The following is a 23,367-nucleotide window of genomic DNA, read 5'->3' as shown; positions in this document are numbered from 1 at the left end:
GATACAATGTTGATCTACATTACGCCTACAGGAGATACAATGTTGACTGACACTGGATCAACTCCAATGACGGCCCGTTTCTACACTGTATCAACTCAAGTCCTCATTTCCCTTTTTTCTGAAAAGATGTATATTTTTTCCACATACGGGCCTCACAAGAGCCCCGGCTACTCAGGACACACGTGTGTGTGTGTGTGTGTGTGTGTGTGTGTGTGTGTGTGTGCCCGCGCGCGTGTGTGAGGTTTGACAACACTGCAGAACCGATCGACACCAAAGGGGTTCTAGACAAAAGTCTCCGAGAGGCCACGGCTGGGAAGCCGGGCCAAGGTTAGCGGGTGGACGCCGGGACCACCGAGCCGCGGGCCACACGCGGCCCGCAGCGCGTCCGTTGGTGGGCGTGGCGCGCCAAGTCTCGCGGGAGGACAGTTGGGCGGGCCGTTGTCCCCGCGGGCGGGGCGAGTTGCTAAGGAAATGACCGCCCGCTGCGCTACGGAGTGGCGCGCGGGCCGGGCGGGGTCTGGAGCGGCACTGTTTCCGCTTCCGCTCCCTCTGAGCTCCTGTCCCGTTACCGCCTCCTGGCCCGGCCTCGCGCCTTTCACCGGCACCTTGCGTCGGTCGAGCAGCCGGGCCTGCTCCTGCCACGCGCGCCCCGGGAGCTCCGGCGCCGGCGCCGGCTCGGGTCGCGCCCCGTCGCTTCGCCTGCTCCCCGAGGCCGCTGGGCCGCTGCCGCCATGGGTGCCTACCTCTCCCAGCCCAACACGGTGAAGTGCTCCGGGGACGGCGTTGGGGCCCCGCGCCTCCCGCTGCCCTATGGCTTCTCCGCCATGCAAGGCTGGCGCGTCTCCATGGAGGTGAGATGGCAGGGGCTCCAGCGCCGGCCGCAGCTCGGCGGGAACCTGGCGGGAGCGGGGTGCGGGGGATGGGGTCCTCCCCGGGGAAGGGTCGAGGCGGCAGTCCGAGGCCGCGGTCGGTGGCCGCAGCGAGCGCGGGGTCGGGGCCGGAGAGGGAGCAGCGGGTGTCGGGGGACCTGGGGCCGACGGCCAGGGGCAGCGAGGGCTCTGCCATGTGGGGAGCGGCACCTTCCACCCACTGACTGCCCTTTCCCGGCGCCTTCGCGCCATCCTCTGCTGCCTGGACAGCCCTTCGGACTCGTAAGCGGTGTGAGGGTTAGTGTCGGGCTGAAGACGGGCAGAGGGATTATTTACTCGTTTATTTGTGGGGGGGAAGAGCCGAAGAGATAGCAGTGACTTTATTTTTCAAGTCTGTGAGGTGGGAGGCCTCTTTGGATGTGAAACTTGACAGTGAAAGGAAGCCGAAGCAAATAAGTCTCTTTCCCATTCCTGACACCTATCTGCCTGTCCTTGAGCATCGCCTGTTAATTTCAGAGGGGCTAGCCTAATCTCCAAGAATTGTCACTCCTATGGCCTCTCATCTAAGGGCCTTTTGAGACCTTTGGAAAACATAAATCACATTTATTTTTATTACGCTTGGTATTTTTCCTCTCTCGCAAACTTAGTAATTGTTGTTTGCTTGTTGTAGTTTGCTTTCCTTGATTTTCACAGTCATTGCATCAATTTTATCCTCAGAACCTAAGAACTTTTTCTTTTTAAGATTTTACTTTGGATAAAAGAAATGAGGGGGACACATGTGAATGAAAATGAGTAATATTGAATAGATGTGAAACTCCAAAGAAGAAAAGGTAAACTGTGGGAGGAATGAAAGAAAAGGGGACTGTGTGTGTGTGTGTGTGTGTGTGTGTGTGTGTGTGTGTGTGTGTGTGGTGTGTGTGTGTGTGTGTGTGTGTGTGTGTGTGTGTGTGTGTAAAAATGTTGTGAGGTCTAAGCAGATGAGCCAAGGGAAAATGCTCCATGTCTGAGGTTCAGCATTTATCCACGGGTTTCAGGTAATAGCCAAGTACTGTTTCCCTTGGGATTTTTTTTTTCTTCTCAAATTTTTCGCTCCTCCCTGTGGTTAGCTCTGGAATAACAGTGTGAACGTCAGTGGTTTGTACTCAGAGCAACCTTTGAAAATGGTTCTATCACTAGATAACCAAATTTCTAGAGTGGAGAGGATCCTGTAGTTCATCTCATCTAGCTTGGCTCCCACATTAATTTTTTAAAAAATTGTAAAGGTGCTGTACAGAGGGGTTACAGTAATATAAGTCAGGTAAAGAGTACATTTCTTTTTGGACAATGTCACCACTGGTTCCTCTCTGGGTTGCTCTCATATTTTACAGTTAGGAATTTGAGGCCCAGAAAGGTTAGGACACCTGTACCTTGGTGGAAAGAATCTAGGATCAAATTGTTGTTCAAGACACTCACTAAACACTGTTTTCATCTGAGTCAAATGAAGCACCACATTCATATTCCCCAGCAATGCACAGTCTATATGGTGGTACATGTAGTTATCTATTAGAAACATCTGGATATAGCTTCAAAAGGAAAGTGTAGGGCTGGGTTTGAGCCAGTTAGGAAGTCTGCAAGTTTGATTTCTATGTCAATTTCTGTTCAAGTGACATTTACAGTGAATATCTCATCTCAAGTTTTTCATACCTTATTTTCCACTTCTATGGAATGGAAATGGTTTTTCCATTTCATTGGAACTCTTCTTCCTAGTTTTCTTTATGAATTGCGTTGCTTGGATATTAGGTTTCCAAGCTCTTTGCCTAGGGATTCTGTGCTTTGGGCTTCTCTGTTGGATATTTCCCTTTGTTTTGCTTTCTCCTCTGGTAATTACAAAATAGCTTTTTGGCCAGGAGGAGGTGTCAGGTTTTGTTTGATGTGGAACAGATAATCTTGCTAGATTTGCTCCTTAGATTCTAATCCTCCTGAGAGTTTTGGCATTGAAGTCTTCCTAATGTGCCCTTTTAAATTTTACTTTTGTTTGAATAGTTAAATATCCTAATCAAACCCTCCTTTTCTACTTCATTGATACTTTTCCTCCTGGGTTTGTTTCTTCTCAGAGTGTAACTGTTTCTTTGCTATTGTAAGAAAATAGTTATGACTTCAAGCCTTTTAAGTGAATCTTAGCTTTTCAGGCTAAGGATATAGCTCAGTGATAAATAAATAAATGAATAAATAAAATAGCTGGGTGCTGATAGCTCTCTTTATACTTGGCTACTCAGAATGCTGAGATTAGGGGGCTGGGAAGGTGGCTCAGTGGTAGAGCGCTTGCCTTGCATGCATGAGGCCCTGGGTTCGATTCCTCAGCACCACATAAGCAGAAAAAAAAAGTCAGAAATGGCACTGTGGCTCAAGTGGTAGAGTGCTAGCCTTGAGCTAAAGAGCTGAGGGACAGCGCCTAGGCCCAGAGTTCAGGCCCATGACTGGACCCCCAAGAATGCTGAGATTAGGAGTATGGCAGCTCAGAGCTGGCCACAATAGACTCCATCTCCAAAATAACTAGCCAAAAGCCAGGCTAGAGGCATGGCTTAAGTGGTAGAGCACTAGCTGATTAAGCTTGAAAGCCCTGAGTTCAGCCCCCTTCCCCAGCAAAATAATCCCAAACCAACAACACCACAAAGTGTAGTTTAGTAACTCCTAATTTTTAAAGCTTACTTCCACCAATTAATGAAGTCTTAACTTATTTGATAGATTTTAATGATTCAGTTCAGGTAAGGTTATCTTCCCAATACATGTGATAAAGATTGTTAACATTTTAACTGATGGATAGATTCAGCCTTAGCGGCAACTGTTTTATCTCTTCTCTTGAGGCAAGGAACAGCTGTTACCATTTTATACTTTTTGACTGTCTCCAGTCCTTCTTGCTGTGAAACCCAGGTTGTTTTGAGGAGAGTTAGTCAGAATACAACTTGATGTTCTCACTTCTGCATAGTTTGTGAGATCTCAGCTGGTTGAGCTGTGAGCTTGAGGTTAAGAGGTAAGTTTGTGGAGGGAGGGGTGCTAAGAAATATATAAGAAAAGATACTGAGTTCCATGGCTAACAAGAAGTCCAGTCTGAAAACAAGTGTAGTAGATAACATAGTCTTAAAGGGACGAGGTCTTTTGTTTGTTTGGTTTTGGTGATACTAGTGTTTGAACTCAGGGTCTTGCCCTTCCTAAGCAAGCACTATTATTGCTCAACTACTCTTCTGCTTCTCCTCCTGACTTTTGTTGGTTGTTTTTGAGATAGGGTCTCATTTCCTGTCCACAGTGCACAACTGGACTGTGCACAACTGTATTGGCTGACTGGTAGATACATGACAGATATGTGACACTGCATCCAGCTCTTCACTGAGAGGTCATCTGGAGGACCCTTTCTGCCTGAACTGGCCTCCAGCCTCGATCCTCCTAATCTCAGCATCCAGGTAGCTAGGATCACAGGTATATGCACCTACAATCTGAGAATTAGGGTTTTTTTAATTTAATAACTTATATCTTCCTTTCATTAAAGGCAGTATCAATATGTACAGTATAACTTTGAGTAGACTAGTTATTTATTGCCATTCAGAATAGTGAACATAGAAGATCATCTAAAATATAATACTGAACAGAACTTTCTTAAAATACTTGCATGACTCTGTGTGTGTGTACGTATGTGTGCATGCACATGTGCTCATGCCAGTCTTGAGCTTGAACTCGGCTTGGGCACTATCCCTGAGCTTAATTGGGGATAAGAGGCTCATGGACTTTCCTGCCTGGGTTGGCTTTAAACCATGATTCTCAGAACTCAATCTCCTGAGTAGCAAGCATTATAAGCATGAGCCATATGTGCCCCACTGGAAGTATCTTGATCTTAACAACTGAACTTACGGTGTTTAGATGAGCCAGGTGCTGGTGGCTTATGCCTGTAATCCTAGCTACTCAGGAGGCTGAGATCTGAGGATCAAGGTTTAAAGCCAGCCTGGGCAAGAAAGTCCATGACACTTTTTTTTTTTTTTTGTCGGTCATGGGGCTTGAACTCTGGGCTTGGGCGCTGACCCTGCTCTTCAGCTCAAGACTAGCACTCTACCACTTGAGCCACAGCGCCACTTCTGGTTTTCTAGTGGTTTATTGGAGATAAGAGTCTCACGGACTTTCCTGCCCGGGCTGGCTTTGAACTTCAATCCTCAGATCTCAGCCTCCTGAGTAGCTAGGATTACCGGAGTGAGACACCTGCGCCCTGCAAGACTTATCTCCAATAAACTACTCAGGAAATGGGAAGTGGTGCTGTGGCTCAAGTGATAGAATGTTAGCCTTGAGCTGAAGAGCTGAGGGACAGTGCCCAGGCCCAGAGTTCAAGCCCCACAACCGACAAAAAAAAAAAAAAAAAAAGATGTTTTGATGATACTGGTTCCAGTGAGTTATTTAGTTTTTTGTTTCTCTCTAAGTCTAGTTCAGAGATTTATACACACACACACACACACACACACACACACACACACACACAGAACTCACCCATTTACAGGGTACAATTTAGTAATTTTTAGTGTTCTCTTAATCTATTAGTCTAGCTATATTTTACACAGTTGTACAGTCAGTTTTTAGAACATTTTTACCTCCCTCGAAGAGTTCCATTTGTATTCTTTCCACTAACTTCTTTTTTTTTTTTGGGGGGGGGGTCCGGTCGTGGGGCCTGAACTCTGGGCCTGGGCACTGTCCCTCAGTTCTTCAGCTCAAGGCTAGCGCTCTACCACTTGAGCCACAGCACCACTTCCGGATTTTTTCTTTTTGCTTATGTGGTGCTGAGGAATCGGACCCAGGGCCTCGAGCATGCAAGGCAAGCGCTCTACCACTGAGCCACCTTCCCAGCCCCATTCTTTCCACTAACTTCTGTCAACCATGAATTTATATTCTGCATCTATGGATTTACCTATTCAGAATATTTTAAATAAATGGCATAACAAATAAGTTACCCATACTATCTGGCTGCTTTTGGTAAACAATATTTTTGTTAAAATTTTTTTACATATGCTTTTATATATTAGTATATGTACATTAAAAAAGCAGTAATCGTCAGGGAAAGTACATGTTATATAGCATGCATCCTTTCACAGAAGCCATGGTAATTCAGCCAGAAGCACAATATTTAAGGGTCATCAGTGTATCATGAATCAGTCAGTACTTATTTTTTGGCTAGATAATTTTTCATGTGTGTATGTATGTATGTATATGTGTGTATATAATTTTATCTATTAGTTACTTGATAGACATTTGGACTCCTACATTTGTCTATTGTGAATGATGACACTACTAACATTCATGTTCAAGTTTTTGTGTATAAATATGTCCTCATTTCTCTTGGGTATATTATAAAAATTTTTTTTGGCAGTACTGGGGATTGAACTCAGGGCCTAGTGATTGTTAGGTAGGTACTCTACCACTTGAACCACATCTCTCTCCAGCTGTTTTTGCTCTAATTTTTTTTAAGATAGGATCTCACTTTTTGCCCAAGCTGGTTTGGGCAGCAATCCCCTACTTCTGCTTCTTTTTTTTTTTTTTTGGTCTGTTGTCGGGCTTGAACTCTGGGCTTGGGCGCTTCCCTCAGCTCTTCAGCTCAAGTTGAGCCCTCTACCACTTGAGCCACAGGGCCACTTCCGGTCTTCTGGTGGTTTATTGGAGATAAGAGTCTCTCGGATCAGAGCTGGCTTTGTACTGTGACTCTCAGATCTCAGCCTCCTGAGTACCTAGGATTATAGGCATGAGTCACCTTTTTTTTGGGTCCGGTCGTGGGGCCTGAACTCTGGGCCTGGGCGCTGTCCCTCAGCTCTTCAGCTCAAGGCTAGCGCTCTACCACTTGAGCCACAGCGCCACTTCCGGCTTTTTTCTTTTTGCTTATGTGGTGCTGAGGAACTGAACCCAGGGCCTCAGGCATGCAAGGCAAGCGCTCTACCACTGAGCCACCTTCCCAGCCCCCTTATGGTTCTTATATAGCTAGATTGACTAGTACTCAGCACTTCATCAGTTGTTTGTTTGTTTGTTTGTTTTGTCGGTCGTGGGGCTTGAATTCTGGGCCTGGAAGCTGTCCCTCAGCTCTTTAGCTCAAGGCTAGTGCTTTACCACTTGAGCCACAGCGCCATTTCCATCCTTTTCTGCTTATGTGGTGCTGAGGAATCCAACCCAGGGCCTCATGCATGCAAGGCAAGCACTCCACCTCTGAGCCACCTTCCCAGCCTGGACTTCATCAGTTTTTTTCTGTAAAGGTGGGTGTTTCATAGATTTTTTTGCCCTGAGTTGGCCTCAAACTTCAGTCCTTATCTCAGCCTCCTGAGTTGCTAGGATTACAAGCATGAGCCACACTGAGGAGTGCCTAGCCTCTTTTGCACTTTTGATGTCACTTTTAGGAAACTCACTAACACAGTCAAAATTCACTCAGGTTTTCTTCTATATCTTGTAGTTTGTTCTCTTAAATCTATTTCTCTCTCTCTCTCTTTTTTTTTGGGGTCCGGTCGTGGGGCCTGAACTCTGGGCCTGACTGTCCCTCAGCTCTTCAGCTCAAGGCTAGTGCTCTACCACTTGAGCCACAGCACCACTTCTGGCTTTTTTTCTTTTGGCATATGTGGTGCTGAGGAATCGAACCCAGGGCCTCATGCATGCAAGGCAAGCACTCTACCACTGAGCCACTTTCCCAGCCCCCTCTCCCTCTCTCTCTTCTCTCTCTCTCTCTCTCTTCTCTCTGGTGCTTTTCCTGAGGCTTTAACTCAGAGCCTAGCCTCTGCCCCTGAACTTTTGTGCTCAAGACTAGCACTCTACTGCTTGAGCCACAGCTGTACTTCCAGCTTTAATTTTTTAGTTGTTATTATAAAGGTGATGTACAGAGGGGTTATAGTTACATAAGTCAGGCAGAGTACGTTGTTATTTTTTTAAATAGTCCCAGGGCTTGAACTCAGGGCCTGGACACTGTCCCTGGGCTTTTGCTCAAGGCTAGCACTCTAACACTAGAGTCACATTGCCACTTTTAGCTTTTTCTGTTTATGTGGTACTGAGGAATGGAACCCAGGCCTTCATGCATGCTAGGCAAGCACTCTACTACTAAGCCACATTCCCAGCCCAAGAGTACATTTCTTCTTGGGCAATGTCAACTCTTTCCTCATTCTCTCCTAGTGTTTTCCTCCCAGCCCCACTCACAAATTGTATAGTTCATTTTCAACATGTGAGTACTTCTGGCTTTTTTGGTGCTTAATTGGAAGTAAGAGTCTCAGGGACTTTCCTGCCCTGACTGGCTTTGATCCTCAGATCTTAACCTTCTGAATAGCTAGGGTTTCAGGCATGAGCCACTGCTGCCCAGCTCTATTAGCCTTTTGTTGTTGTTGGTTGGGGCTTGAACTCAAGGCTTGAGTGCTGTTCCTAATATCTTTTTGCTGAATGCTAACACTTTACCACTTTGAGCCACGATGCCATTTCCAGTTTTTGGAGGTTAATTGGAGGTAAGAGTCTCCTGTGCAGGCTGACTTTGAAGCCCAATCCTAAGATCTCAGTTAGGAATATAAGTGTGAGCCACTGGTGCTGGGCATATTAGCTTTTCTTTTTCTTTTTTGCCAGTCCTGGGGCTTGAACTCAGGGCCTGGGCACTGTTCCTGAGCTGCTTTTACTAGAGGCTAGCACTCTACCACTTGAGCCACAGAACTACTTCCAGCCTTTTCTCTTTATGTGGTACTGAGAAATCAAATCCAGACCTTCATGCATGCTAGGCAAGCACTCTTACTAAGCCACAATCCCAGTCCGTATTAGCCTTTTTGACATAACTTTTCTGTGTAGTGTAGGGAAGTGATACAACTTAATTCTTTTGCATGTAAATATCATGCAAAATATTGTCTCAGTGGGGCTGGGAAGGTGGCTCAGTGGTAGAGTGCTTGCCTTGCATGCATGAGGCCCTGGGTTCGATTCCTCAGCACCACATAAGCAAAAAGAAAAAGTCCGGAAGTAGTGCTGTGGCTCAAGTGGTAGAGTGCTAGCCTTGAGCTGAAGAGCTGAGGGACAGCGCCCAGGCCCAGAGTTCAGGCCCCACGACCGGACACCCCCCCCCCCCCCAAAAAAAAAAATATATATATAGTCTCAGCTTCATTTGATTAAAAACTTTCCTTTTCCTCCTATTAGTTTGTTTTTGGTTATTGTTTTAAGATACTAGTTTCAACTCAGTCTTTTTTTCTTCTTCTTTTTCTTTGTTCTTTTCTTTTGTCAGTCATGGGGCTTGAACTCTGGGCGCTGGGTGCTGTCCCTCAGCTCTTCAGCTCAAGGCTAGTGCTCTACTACTTGGGCCACAGCACTACTTCCGGTTTTCTGGTGGTTTATTGGAGATAAGAATCTTACAGGGCTGGGAAGGTAGCTCAGTGGTAGAGCGCTTGCCTTGCATGCCAGAGGCCCTGGGTTCGATTCCTCAGCACCACATAAGCAAAAAGAAAAAAGCCGGAAGTGGCGCTGTGGCTCAAGTGGTAGAGCGCTAGCCTTGAGCTGAAGAGCTGAGGGACAGCGCCCAGACCCAGAATTTAGGCCCCACTACTGGACCAAAAAAAATAAATAATCTTACGGACTTTCCTGCCTAGGGTGGCTTTGAACCTTGATCCTCAGCTGAATCTCAGCCTCTTGAGTAGCTAGTATTACAGGTGTGAGCCACTGGCACCCAGCAGGATTACATGTTTGAGCCAAGGTGCCTGGCTTCACTAAGTTTTTTGAGTATCATTGTCACAGATCAGTTGGCTGTCAATATGAGGGCTCATTTCTGGACTCTGAACTCTACCCTATCAATTTTTATGTCTTTATTCCAGAACTATACTGTTTTGCTTATTGTAGCTTTGTAGTAAGTTTGAAATTGGGAAGCATGAATCTTCAGATTTATTATTCTTGTTTCTCCTTTTCTATATCTTCTTACAGATTTTAGGAATAACTTGTTAATTTGTTCATAAAAGGCACTTTAGGCTTCCATAGGGATTGTACTGAATCTGTTGATCAACTGTAGTATTACTGTCTTAACACATTAAGTCTGGTTCACAAACACAGACACTGTTTAAGAGGCATTTATTTATTTATTTTTGTGGTACTTGGGTTGGAACTAGAGCCTCAGGCTTGCTAGTCTGCCAAAATGGACCACCCCTCCAGCCTGGCCTTTTCTGGTTCTTTGGAGATTGAGTCTTGACATTTTTTCCCAGGCTGGCCTTAAACCATGAACTTCCATTCTCAACCTTCTGAATAGTTAAGATTGCAGGCCTGAGGTACAGATGTCTGGTTTCACTGATTATTTGTAGTATAGGATCCTTCTTTCCTACTAGTGCATGCCTGAGCCAAAATCCTACTTTGGACCTTGCATCCATCTTCACTCTATTGAGACAGAACGTGTGTGTGTGTGTGTGTGTGTGTGTGTGTGTGTGTGTGTGTGTGTGTGTGTGTGTGTGTGATCCATCTTCACTCTATTGAGACAGAACGTGTGTGTGTGTGTGTGTGTGTGTGTGTGTCCCCTGGGGCTTGAACTCAGGGTCTGGGTACTATCCCTGAGCGTTTGTGCTCCAGGCTCATGATCACCTGCACCACAACTCCACTTCTGGCTTTTTTGGTAGTTAATTGGAGATAAATGTCTCACAGATTTTCCTGTCCAGGCTGGCTTCCAACTGGGATCCTCAGATCTCAGTCTCTGAATGGCTAGGATAGTTTCAATGCATAAGTGGTTGAATCTAGACATATGGAGCCTGCAATTATGGATATTTTGGAATATTAATGTTTATTTACATATTTGGTATCATTTACCAATGAAGCTATCTTAGCCTAGCCATTTCTTTGTGCATAGTTTTTCCCCCCTTTATACATGTAGCAATTTACATCTTAACCATTAAAAAATCTATTGGGGATGTGGCTCAAGTGTTACAGTACTTGCTTAGCAAGCATGATGTCTTTAGTTCAAACCCCATTACCCCCAAATCATCAACAACAAAGAAATGGCCAGGCTAAGATAGCTTCATTGACTCTAGTTCAGAAAAGATTATTTTTTTATCTATTTGCTGGTTTGGGGGCTCGAACTCAGCCTGGACACTGTCCCTGCTCAAGGCTAGTGCTTTACTACTTGTGACTTTTCTGTGATTAAGGAGATATAAGAGTCTTACTGGGGGCTGGGAAGGTGGCTTAGTGGTAGAGCGCTTGCCTTGCATTCATGAGGCCCTGGGTTTGATTGCTCAGAACCACATAAGAAGGGGGGAAAAAAGCCGGAGTGGTGCTGTGGCTCAAGCGGTACAGCGCTAGCCTTGAGGTGAAGAGCCTGAGGGACAGTGTTCAGGCCCACAACCGACCCCTCCCCCCCCCCCCAAAAAAAAAGAGTCTTACCGGCTTTCCTGCCTGGGAAACCTTGAACCTCATCCTCAGATCTCAGCCTCCTGAGTAGCTAAGATTACAGATGTGCCCACCAGCACCTGGCTCAGAAAAGATTATTTTATGGGCAAAGCTGTAAAGAGAAATTGAAGTGCTTAGAGAAAATAGAGCAGAGCTGGGTGCTGGTGGCTCATGCCTGTAATCCTAGCTACTCAGGAGGCTGAGATCTGAGGATCATAATTCAAAATCAGCCCAGGCAGGAAAGTCCATGAAACTTATCTCCAGTTAACCATCAGAAAACAAAGTGACAAGCCGGGCGCTGGTGGCTCACGCCTGTAATCCTAGCTACTCAGGAAGCTGAGATCTGAGGATCGCGGTTCAAAGCCAGCCCGGGCAGGAAAGACCGTGAGACTCCTATCTTCAATAAACCACCAGAAAACCGGAAGTGGCACTGTAGCTCAAGTGGTAGAGCGCTCACCTTGAGCTGAAGAGCTGAGGGACAGCGCCTAGGCCCAGAGTTCAAACCCCACGACCGACAAAAAAAAAAAAAAGAAAACAAAGTGACATTGGGCTGAGAAGGTAGCTCAGCGGTAGAGTGCATGCCTTACAAGCATGAGGCCCTGGGTTCGATTCCTCAGCACCACATAAACAGAAAATGCCGGAAGTGGCACTGTGGCTCCAGTGGTAGAGCGCTAGCCTTGAGCTGAAGAGCTGAGGGACAGCGCCCAGACCCAGAGTTCAGGCCCCATGACTGGCAAAAACAACAACAACAACAACAAAAAAGAAAACAAAGTGACATTGTGGTTTTGGTGGTAGAGCACTTGCCTTGAGCTGAAGAGCTGAGGGATAGCACCCAGGCCCAGAGTTCAAGCCCCATGTGTGACCAAAAAAAGAAAAGAAAGTAGAGTAACAGTACAGGTCCAAAATCTCACCAAGAAATGGAAGAGAGAATAATTTAGAAACTTCCAAGAATTGAAACCTCAATTCTCGAGGTAAAAGGTGAATATTGTCCTTATTTTGCTTTGGAAAAAAGGATAGAGAAGAAAAATGAAGGCTGGTACTAAATGTCAGAGCAAATATGTATTTAAACTGCAAAATCCAGTATACAGAGAACCTTTCCATGTTTTGCATCATCTTCACAAGTCCTGTGATAATGTGGCTGTTAGATGTTAATCCATATGATTGTGATAATGTGGCTAAGTTAGATGTTAATCCATATGATTGAATGGAAGATTGCATATCACATGGTAGCTGGCTAGTGATAATGCAGTAGTCAGCCTTCTGTGTCAAAGGGTGCACCTGCAGACATTTTAGAAAGTAATTGTGGCAGTGCTGAACATGTATGCACTTCCTTTTCTTTTTCTTTTTTTTTTTTTTTTTTTTGGTATTGCTGAGGATCAAACCCAATATACAGACTTATTTTCTAAAGAATACAACAACCATTTATGTAACATTTACATTGTATTAAGTATCATAAGTAATCCAGGGTGGGCTGGGAAGATGACTCAGTGGTAGAGCGCTTGCCTTGCATGCATGAGGCACTGGGTTCGATTCCTCAGCACCACATAAGCAAAAAGAAAAAAAAAGCCAGAAGTGGCGCTGTGGCTCAAGTGGTAGAACGCTAGCCTTGAGCTGAAAAGCTGAGGGACAGCGCACAGGCCCAGAGTTCAGGCCCCACAACTGGACCAAAAAAAAAAAAGAACAAGTAATCCAGGGTGATTTAAAGTATATAGGAGGAGCCAAGTGCCGTTAGCTCATGCCTGTAATCCTAGCTACTCAGAAGGCAGAGATTTGAGGATCATGGTTCAAAGCCAGGCCTTGCAGTAAAGTCCGTGAGACTCTTATCTCCAATTAACCACCAGAAAACCAAAAGTGGTGGCTCACATGCTAGCACACTAGCCTTGAGCTGCAAAGCTTAGGGACAGCACTCAGGCCCAGAGTTCAAGCCCAGTGACTCCCCTCCAAAAACAAAACAAAAAACAAAATCAAGAAGTATATAATAGGAGGATGTGTGTAGGTTCTTACTGTGCCATTTTTAAATAAAAGAAGTATGAGCATCCATAGATTTTGGTATCTTCAGTGTGTTGTGGAATCAGTTTCAGAATCAGTTTCCTACGTGTAACAAGGAATGACTCTTAGATGGTAGAATGGTAATTTAAGACCAATTCTTAGGTTTGTTGTTGTTATTGTTCAGAAAGACAAGGAAGAAGTTCTCTTATTACACAAATGAAATTTAAATGCATGTTGGAAAGTAGAAATTATGCAATCTTACCTTCTACTCTTACACACCTAAGTTTGATATATGATCTTCTACAGTCAGTATTTCACCAGGAAGCCTAGGCGGTCATGGAACAACTCACTGTAAAGTCCAGATTGGGCTTGAGCTCTTGTTCTTTCTGCCTCTGTTTTTTTTTTTTTTGTTGTTGTTGTTGTTGTTGTTTTGTCTGGTTGTGGGGCCTGAACTCTGGGCCTGGACGCTGTCCCTCAGCTCTTCAGCTCAAGGCTAGTGCTCTACCACTTGAGCCACAGGGCCATTTCCGGTTTTTTTCTTTTTTGCTTATGTGGTGCTGAGGAATCGAACCCAGGGCCTCATGCATGCAAGGCAAGCACTCTACCACTGAGCCACCTTCTCAGCCCTCTGCCTCTGTTGAGTTTCTGGAATAATATATGTGCTCCACCACACCTAGCTTGCTTGCTTGTTTTTTGTTTTGTTTTTGTTTTGGGCCGGTCCTGGAGCTTAAATTCATGGCCTGGGCACTGTCCCTGAGCTTTTTGCTCAAGACTAGCACTCTACCACTTGAGCCACAGTGATATTTCAAGCCTTTTCTGTTTATGTGGTACTGAGGAATCAAAACTGGGACTTCATGCATGCTAGGCAAGCACTCTACCACTGAGCCACATTCCCACTCCCACTTGCTTGTTTTTGAGAGTGTTTCACTGTGGAGTTCAGGTAAGCCTTGTACTGGGCAATTCTCCTGCCTTAGCCTTCCCAAGTGCTGGGATTTCAGATGTGCACCATCATGTCTGGCTTCATATTCATCATTTCAAACAGCTGCATGTATGGGAGGAATTTTACAATTTTTAAATTTATTAAATGTTACTATAATAAATATATATACATGTTTTTCATATTGTCTAATTACATTCATACAATAAACAGTAGTCTGGTTACTAAATCACATTGGAAATTTTGTTACATATTATCATATGGCTCTCCAGGCAAGCTATAATAATTTATATTCCTGTTGATAAGGCTAGGAGAATGTGCTTTTACAAAACTCCCTTCTACCCCCCTTCCCCCCCTCCCCACCCGCCCTCCCTCCCGCCCCATCCTGGGGCTTGAACTCTGGTCCTAGGTGCTATCCCTGGCCCTGGGCCTCTTTGTGCTCAAGGCTAGTGCTCTACCACTTGTGCAATAGCCCCATTTCTGGCTTTTTATGAGTAGTTTATTGGAGATAAGAGTCCCACAAGTTTCCTGCCCAGGCTGACTTTAAACCATGATCCTCAGATCTCAGCCTCTTGAGTAGTTAGGATTAGAGTTGTGAGCTACTGGTGCCCAGCTCAAAGCTTCATCCTTACTACAACTATATATTACTCTTTACTCATCCTGATTTTTTTTTTTTTTGTCGGTCATGGGGCTTGAACTCTGGGCCTAGGCGCTGTCCCTCAGCTCTTCAGCTCAAGGCGAGCGCTCTACCACTTGAGCTACAGCGCCACCTCCGGTTTTCTGGTAGTTTTATTGGAGATAGGAGTCTCACGGTCTTTCCTGCCCGGGCTATCCTTGAACCGCTATCCTCAGATCTCAGCCTCCTGAGTAGCTAGGATTACAGGCATGAGCCACCAGCGCCCGGCCCTCATCTTGATTTTATAAGAAGAATTTCTTCCTTCTCTTCTCTCTTTTTTCGCTCCCTCCCTCCCTTCCTTTTTTCCTTTTATTTTCCTCCCTCCCTCCCTTCCTCTCTCTTTCCTTTCTCCTCCTTCTTTCTTTCTCTCCCTCCCTTCCTTTCTCCTTTTTTTTCTTCCTTCTTTCCCTCCTTCCCTCCCTCCCCCCCCCCTCTTTTGCTGCTGATACTAGAGTTTGTTTGTTTTTTGGGTCCGGTCATGCGGCCTGAACTCTGGGCCTGGGCACTGTCCCTCAGCTCTTCAGCTCAAGGCTAGCGCTCTACCACTTGAGCCACAGCGCCACTCCAGCTTTTTTCTTTTTGCTTATGTGGTGCTGAGGAATCGAACCCAGGGCTTCAGGCATTCAAGGCAAGCGCTCTACCACTGAGCCACCTTCCCAGCCTCTGATACTAGAGTTTGAAGAGGGCCTTGCCCTCTTCCTTGGCTTTTTCTCAAGGCTGATACTCTACCACACCTCTATTCCCTTTTCCCTATTTAAATATTCATTTATTTGATTACTAATGAGGCTAAATATTTTATCATATTTATACTTAGGTTAGATCTGCTTCAAAATCATACACTGGAGGAACATACTTTGAAAACAGGGGATAGGTTCAAAAGATACGATATACCGTAATCTAGAGTAGCATTATAAGATAGAAAAGACTAAGTGATCCTTTTTATTCTACCAGTAGGGAGTATGGTAGGAAGAGTATCTCTCCCTTTCCTACCAAAAAAGGTAGAATTGGTAGATCAACTTTGTACATTTTAGTAATAAACTAAGTCTTTAAAAACATTTAATTTACTTTGGATAAATCTAAATATTCCCATTCAGTATTGTCCCCCATATCTATATATATCCTTATATCTTCTCATATTTAACTGATTTTATTTTCTTTCTCTGTGTCCCATGGTATTAACAGTATGAAAAAAACCAAACTAACGTATACCTATGATCCCTCTTCAGCTTAATACAATGTTTTGTACTCCCTTCCCACGAGTGCTGGGGATTGAACCCAGGAGACTGCACGTGCTATGTAAGACTACATCCCCAGTTTCATGTAGTTTTGCTGTCTTTGTTTAACAAAATATCCTGGAGGGCGTCCTTGGATTTTTCATTTCAAGGAATGGAATACTGGTAGAACTCCAGTTTTCATTATAATAATTTACTGTTGTTCAGTTTAACATTTGTAAATATAAATTTGGGCTTAAATTTCATGCCAACAAGATAAACTATAAAATCAGTTGGAGAAAAATCAGCATAAAAGTAGCACAGTTCTTCTTGTTAAAACTAATTAAAACACTTGGCATGACTTAGGTGGTAACTTTTGAGTTACAGGTTCTTGTACCTATATATATGCCATGTCAGTTCAGTTCTCTCACTGTTTTTCTCCTTACTTGTTCTACTCTTTCCTTCCAATTTGTCACATATGTTCCCCACTAGAATATAAAGGTTTTGTTTTTTTTTTAATGATTCATGAGTCTTTCATTTACTGACATATAGCTCAAATATCCAAAAACATCTAGGCACATAATGGGTTCCAGAATACTTGATGAGTGAATAAATTCTTAGGCACATTCAAGTTTTAGAATTGCTGGTGGAAGGTCCTGGGCAATAAATACATATCCTAAGTGCAAGTGAGAAGTATTGATATAGTGGTGAGAAGAGAGGGAGGTACAGGAGGGAACCAACTAGCATAGCTTGTGGTAGAATATTAGGAAGAGTGAGAAAACAGGTAGCTACATCCAAGACATAAGACTAAAAGGCAAAAAAAACAAAACAAAACAAAAAAAGACCAAAAGGCACTAAAGTTGATGATCATAACTATGCCAACCATGACAACCCCTTAGTTTCTGGAGTACTCTCTCCTGCAGATAGGGACCTAGGTTTTGTTTTGTTTTGTTCCTCACCTTAACTAAGACATAGTTATTTTAGGGACAACAGAAGGATTTTCTCACTTTTGAAAAAATTAGAAATTTTAAGGTTCTAGTGCTTATAAGAGAAGAGAGAGTTAAGAAGATGGAGAAAGTGGCACTGTGGCTCAAATGGTAAAGTGTTTGCCTTGAGCTGAAGAGCTCAGGGACAATACCCAGGTTCATAATTCAAGCCCCATGACCGACACCCACCCCCGCCCCCCAAAAAAACAAAACTATGTGCAAGCACTGGTGGCTCACACCTGTAATCTGGAGGCTGGTATCTGAGGATCAGGGTTTGAAGACTGCCAGACAGGAAAGTGGCACTGTGGTAGAATGCTAGCCTTGAGCAAAAGGAGCTGAGGGACAGTGCCCAGGCCCATAGTTCAAGCCCCAGGACCAGTGTGCGTGCACGTGCACACACACATACACAAATAAAGGATAAGTAAGCAAAGTACAGAGTTGCATTATTTTATTTATAGAGAGCCCCTGAAGAAAAATTAGGTTGTATTCAGGAAGCATCTGAGTAACCTGCTATACATTTTACTTTAGGGTTCATAGTCTTGCTTGATCTTTGACTTATTTTTAAACATTAGTTTGAAGTGCCCAAATTCTGTGATTAGAAGAATTTGACCAAGTTCAATCCTGCAGTGAAATGCATTCCTATATCTTAATACATTGGGCAATTGTACAAAATCATCAGATATGCTATGCTATTAGAATTGAATGGAATCTTTCCATGTGAGGATAGGTGAGAAAGCTGAGAGTTGAAGTGTTGTAAATTCTAGTTAACAAGTCTTAAACACAGCTGTGGTTTAAGGGCTTTATTTGTTGGGGAGATACTGTTTGTAAATCTTACGCTTAGCCTAGTGGTAACTCAATAGCGAAACAATACATTTTCTGTCATCTGGACTGAGATCTGGGCAGAGGTAACTAGATTACAGAGGTAGTGCTCTGATTCTCCCCTCTTTGTTCTTTTCTGTTCCCTTTCCTAGTTTGAATTTTCCCTCCTTTACTTCTCTTTATCCCTACCCTGTTACTTCTTTTCTTATTTTATTATCCATTTGCTTTCTCATTTCTAGGCCCTATTAGGCCAGTCAGGAAAGGTTTATGATAAAAATATGTGAAGGTACTTTATGTCATATGATATACAAGGAGGAATAGTCTTTGACTTTGAGATGCTGATGATTATGCTCTTTTTCATAGGATGCTCACAACTGTATTCCTGAACTGGACAGTGAGACAGCCATGTTTTCTGTATACGATGGACATGGAGGTAACTTTAGCACACCATAATGGCAACATTTGAGGACCCTAATTCAAGACTTTTAGGGAAGGAGGTCCTTTGTTCTTTTACTTTTCAGAGTTCTGGCCCAGGTGTTTAATTTCCTGCCTAGTGATATTTTCCTCTGACAATCCTTTTCTCTCTAGTAAGGCATTTTATTAGTGAATAATTTGTCTAGGTCTTCATATAAAATTCCTTTTCTTAGATTGGTATTTATCTTTTTAAAAAAAACAAAAACTAAGAATAGTTATGAAAAGACACAAGGGATGTAGTTATTTACTCCTGAGAAAAATGGTGGTAAATCCATTTTTATGTGTGGGAAACAGTGCTTTAGATAACTTAACTTTTATTCTAGGAGAGGAAGTTGCCTTGTATTGTGCCAAATATCTTCCGGATATCATCAAAGATCAGAAAGCCTACAAGGAAGGCAAGCTACAGAAGGTCTGTCTTTCCCCTTGAGTGGGTTTTTCCCTTTGTTTCTCAACTCTTGGCTTTTCCTTACTCTTTGCCCCCAGCTGCTGCTTATTTACTGCATTTCTTCTTAAAGAACCCTGTGCCTAAAATAAGCTTATTCCCTTAGGTCCTTTTAGATCTGCCTTATTCTCAGGTCTTTGAACTGTTTTACCTATTCTGAGTATCTTGTCTAGTGTGGTTGACCACACCTGAATGTGCATTCCACAAGAGTGCTTAGGATTTTATACAGGCAATTTGTTTTGTTCCCACTTCACTTTTTCCTATACCTGCCTTAGACTATTTTGTTTATATTCAGGCTTTAGAAGATGCCTTCTTGGCTATTGATGCCAAACTGACCACTGAGGAAGTCATTAAGGAGTTGGCACAGATTGCAGGAAGACCTACTGAGGATGAGGATGAAAAAGAAAAAGTAGCTGATGAAGATGATGGTGAGTATGGCATCCCATGTTCAAGAGGAAATCATATTTTATTATCAGTTCTAAGGCAGAGTGGCTTCCTAGGGACCTGGGGAGTCCTCATATTAAAGAGCCCTGTGGTGTTCTGCACTGCATGTGGTTATGAAAGGAGAGAGGAAATTAACCATTTTGGAGTACATAGTTGTAAGAATTTTTGCATACATTATCATTTGTCAATCTGAATGGGTCTTCCTGTTTCCTGCTGTTATTTTTGTGACCTTCTTTCAAGCCTGGAGCAGTTATTAGCCCCAAGAGCTAGATATTGACCACCCTCATCCTAAGGCATTGTATGTGGGTTTCCTGGGTCCTCAGCAAGGAGTTTTCAACTGAACAAAACCAAATGAGAGATGAGAGGGGAAATACAGTCACTAGTGTTCCTTTGGCTTAAGGGGACAAAAGACAAAGACCAAAGGAGGTCTGTAGAGGAGAAGGAAGCTAAAGGATGTTCTTCTGAGACTTGCTAAGTGAGAGGAGCAGTAGGAGTGGGAGGTTGTGGGAAGTTGGAACTCAGGCTGCTGGGGAGGTTGAGGCAGTGAGAGGGATTGATCCTGTGAGGAGTCTGGCATGGGGGCTCTGATTTAGCCTCTTCCCTGCAGTGGACAATGAGGAGGCTGCATTGCTGCATGAAGAGGCTACCATGACTATTGAAGAGCTGCTGACACGCTACGGGCAGAACTGTCAAAAGGGCCCTCCCCACAGCAAATCTGGAGCTGGGACAGGCGAGGAACCAGGGTCCCAGGGCCTCAATGGGGAGGCAGAACCTGAGGACCCATCTAGGGAAACTCCTTCACAGGAAAATGGCCCTACAGCCAAGGCCCACACAGGCCTTTCCTCCAACTCGGAACGTGGGATTGAGGCAGGCCCAATTGGAGAGCCTGGCACTCCCACTGGTGAGGCTGGGCCTTCCTGCTCTTCAGCCTCCGACAAGCTGCCTCGAGTTGCTAAGTCCAAGTTCTTTGAGGACAGTGAGGATGAGTCAGATGAGGCGGATGAGGAAGAGGAAGACAGTGAGGTAAGGGCCTGTGAGGGCAGGCAGATGCTAAAGTTGCAGAGAGGGCCTATTTAGTTGCCATCTGTAGCTTTCAGCTCTTCCTCCTATTTTATCATCATCCCCCAATACCTACTGTATTCTACTCTATAGCCTTTTGAGTACAGTATCTTCACCATCACAGGTACTATTAGTCTTCTTCCTTTGTTGATAGTGAAACAGATATATCCTAGTTCCGGCTTTTCAGAGTCAGTCTCCTAGAAAAAGAACAAGAAGGTAGTTGCTGTTATTTTAGGTGTTTTCTGCTCTGGACAATTTATTTCTGGTCACATTGCCTGGAAGATACTTTTGGCTGATGGCCTTGACCTTCCTTGGGGCTTCTTGTTGGTGACTGCTGAGCCTGGTTCAGAGTGTCAGTTATGTATAGTCTAGCCCTCTCCCCTCTCCCAGATTGTCATGATCATATAGTTTTATCTTTCAGTGTTTTGAGGACCTGTGTTCAGTCAGGGCCTCTTGTGCTCCTAAGTATGAGTTGGGGCTGGGGGCAAGGAGCCATCCCAGTCTTAGCAGCCTGGGATCCTCCTTCTGGCAGGAATGCAGTGAGGAAGAGGAGGAGGAAGAGGAAGAAGAAGATGGCTACAGCAGTGAAGAGGCAGAGAATGAGGAAGAAGAGGATGATACTGAGGAGGCTGAAGAGGATGATGATGATGAAGAAGAAATGATGGTGCCTGGGATGGAAGGCAAAGAGGAGGTGTGTAGGAAAGAGGACCAATGAGTCTGGAAAAGCCAAGAGACAGATGTGGATCCTCTGATTTTGATTTTTAAGAGATTGACCCCTTTGATATCTTAGTACTATAATTGTAGTGAGGTGAATTTATTTATTAACCTAAAAAGGTAATACCAAAGGTAGAATTACCTAAAGGAGGGAAACTGGGACCACAGCTCAAGTGGCCCTGGGTTTAATCTCCAATACCCTAAAAACAAGGGTAGGAGCCACACTGTTGTCTGTGGAGAGATGAAATCTGTTCTTCCCATTTGTTAAAGCTCTCTAGTATAGATGCCTGGTCAGGAGTGCACCAAGTAGGCACTCGTGCCCAGGAGCTCCCACAAGGCTCCCCTTTCCTTCTTCTTAAGCCTGGTTCTGACAGTGGAACAACAGCAGTGGTGGCTCTGATACGAGGGAAGCAGTTGATTGTAGCCAACGCAGGAGACTCTCGCTGTGTGGTATCTGAGGCTGGCAAAGCTTTAGACATGTCCTATGACCACAAACCAGAGGATGAAGTGGAGCTAGCACGCATCAAGAATGCTGGTGGCAAGGTCACGATGGATGGACGAGTCAACGGAGGTCTTAACCTCTCCAGGGCCATTGGTAAGGGTCAAGAAACTGGGAAAACGTGGGATTTTGCTGTCTGTCCCAGACAATCTAGTAACAGTCTTTAATCATCATAGCCCCTGTACCTTTCAAAGTAATTTTGTATCATCTCCCTCTGTTCTTAAAATATCTTGTGACATAGCTAAGATAGGTCTCATTGTCTTCTGTTTCCTGGATGATGAAAAAGACAGATGAGCTACTTAAAATTCAGCGACCTAATGACAGGGCTGAAACTAGGCAAAGTAGAACCTAGCTTTCAATTTCACTGCTTTGTGGAATTTTGTTAAGGGAAAAAAAAGGAATAAATGAATGAATGGTAAGGTTTGACTTGGCCCAAACACAAGTCTATATGAAGTATTCAAACTACTTGACATATCTTTTCCTTCAGGAGACCACTTCTACAAGAGAAATAAGAATCTGCCACCTGAGGAACAGATGATTTCTGCCCTTCCTGACATCAAGGTGCTGACTCTCACTGATGACCATGAATTTATGGTCATTGCCTGTGACGGCATCTGGTGAGCACTGGGTGGAACACCCTCAAATGCCCTTTTTTGTAGCATTACTTTTCTTTGACTCAGAGCTGCTGATTATAACTAAGGCCACCCTCTTAGTCAAAACCAAGCCTAAGGCTGAGGAGATTTTCTGTAGGTATTGACTTTGGGTCACAGTCTGATCTTCTCTTTTTGACCCCAGGAATGTGATGAGCAGCCAGGAAGTTGTAGACTTTATTCAATCAAAGATAAGCCAACGTGATGAAAATGGGGAGCTACGGTTATTGTCATCCATTGTGGAAGAGGTGAGTTAAGGGTTGAGAAGAAAGAGCATTTGGTTTGCATAGCCATGGTCTTTTCTTTGGAACTAGAACCAGAGCCTGGTAGTGCTTATCAATTATCCACAGACACCAAATCTTGACTAAAAAGTTCTACCTTCCCTCATATCCCTTACTTAGCTTGTGTATGTAACAGGCTCACTAGTGGCTATTTTTTGAAGTCCATTGCCCATTCCTCTTCCCTCTACCACCCTAGGCTACCAGAGCTAGCCCTCTTGTGGAACTGTAGGTTCCAGGAAGGTTTTCAAACTCTGTGGCTGAGCTGCCCCATCCTTTTTGTAGTTGCTGGATCAGTGCCTGGCACCAGATACTTCTGGGGATGGTACAGGGTGTGACAACATGACCTGCATCATCATTTGCTTCAAGCCCCGAAACACAGCAGAGCTCCAACCAGAAAGCGGCAAACGGAAACTGGAGGAGGCACCCTCTGATGAGGGGACTGAAGAAAATGGCAACAGTGACAAGAAGAAAGCCAAGCGGGACTAGTAGTCATCCAGATCCCTGCCCACCTGGACTGTTTTTTGAGCCCTCCGGACCTGAGACTGAATTTTGTCTTTTTCCTTTAGCCTTAGCAGTGGGTATGAGGTGTGCAGGGAGAGCCGAGTGGCTTTCCACAGCCCATTCCAAAGAGGCCGCTCTCCTTCCACACGGCAGCCTGGAGCCTCTGATGTCCTCTCCGGCCTCCTCGCTCCTTTGGGCTCATCACCAGTGGGTTCTGTGCCTGTGCTCTGTTGTGTTGGAGGGAAAGACTGGTGGTTTCTGGTTTTTACTCTGTGAACACTTTATTTAAGAACATTCTTTTTTATTAGCGGCTCCCTGGTCCCCAGCCGCTTGTGCCCACTCTGTTGTACACTTTCAATCAACACTTTTTCAGACTAAAGGCCAAAACCTAATTGTGCCCATGGTGTCCGTTTTCTCTCTGCTGCTGTGGCCCCCAACTTGGTAGCCCGGGAAG

At 44.5% G+C, this 23,367-nt stretch overlaps 1 protein-coding gene across 1 annotated transcript; it reads left to right on the top strand.

Annotated features, from left to right (window-relative positions):
- Window positions 1-555: 555 nt before the first annotated feature.
- Window positions 556-23,305, top strand: Ppm1g (protein phosphatase, Mg2+/Mn2+ dependent 1G). Its single transcript, XM_042696714.1, has 10 exons — window positions 556-851; window positions 18,213-18,282; window positions 18,647-18,732; window positions 19,061-19,193; window positions 19,817-20,232; window positions 20,801-20,959; window positions 21,343-21,577; window positions 21,969-22,098; window positions 22,277-22,379; window positions 22,695-23,305. The coding sequence occupies exons 1-10, from the start codon at window positions 732-734 to the stop codon at window positions 22,896-22,898; spliced, it is 1,656 nt and encodes a 551-aa protein (XP_042552648.1). The 5' UTR covers window positions 556-731; the 3' UTR covers window positions 22,899-23,305.
- The last annotated feature ends 62 nt before the right edge of the window (window positions 23,306-23,367 follow it).

This window comes from Dipodomys spectabilis, unplaced genomic scaffold, assembly GCF_019054845.1.
Source record: "Dipodomys spectabilis isolate Male_0828 unplaced genomic scaffold, ASM1905484v1 ptg000210l, whole genome shotgun sequence".
Taxonomy (NCBI): domain Eukaryota; kingdom Metazoa; phylum Chordata; class Mammalia; order Rodentia; family Heteromyidae; genus Dipodomys; species Dipodomys spectabilis.
Note: the sequence above shows the minus strand (reverse complement) of the source record. Positions and strands in the feature narration are given on the sequence as shown.

Excerpts from the sequence above, each read along its gene's own strand:
- Ppm1g (XM_042696714.1), top strand. The coding sequence starts at position 732 with ATGGGTGCCTACCTCTCCCAGCCCAACACGGTGAAGTGCTCCGGGGAC. Across the intron at positions 19,194-19,816 it reads AGTAGCTGATGAAGATGATG|TGGACAATGAGGAGGCTGCA; the intron begins GTGAGTATGGCA and ends TCTTCCCTGCAG. Across the intron at positions 22,099-22,276 it reads ATTGCCTGTGACGGCATCTG|GAATGTGATGAGCAGCCAGG; the intron begins GTGAGCACTGGG and ends TTTTGACCCCAG.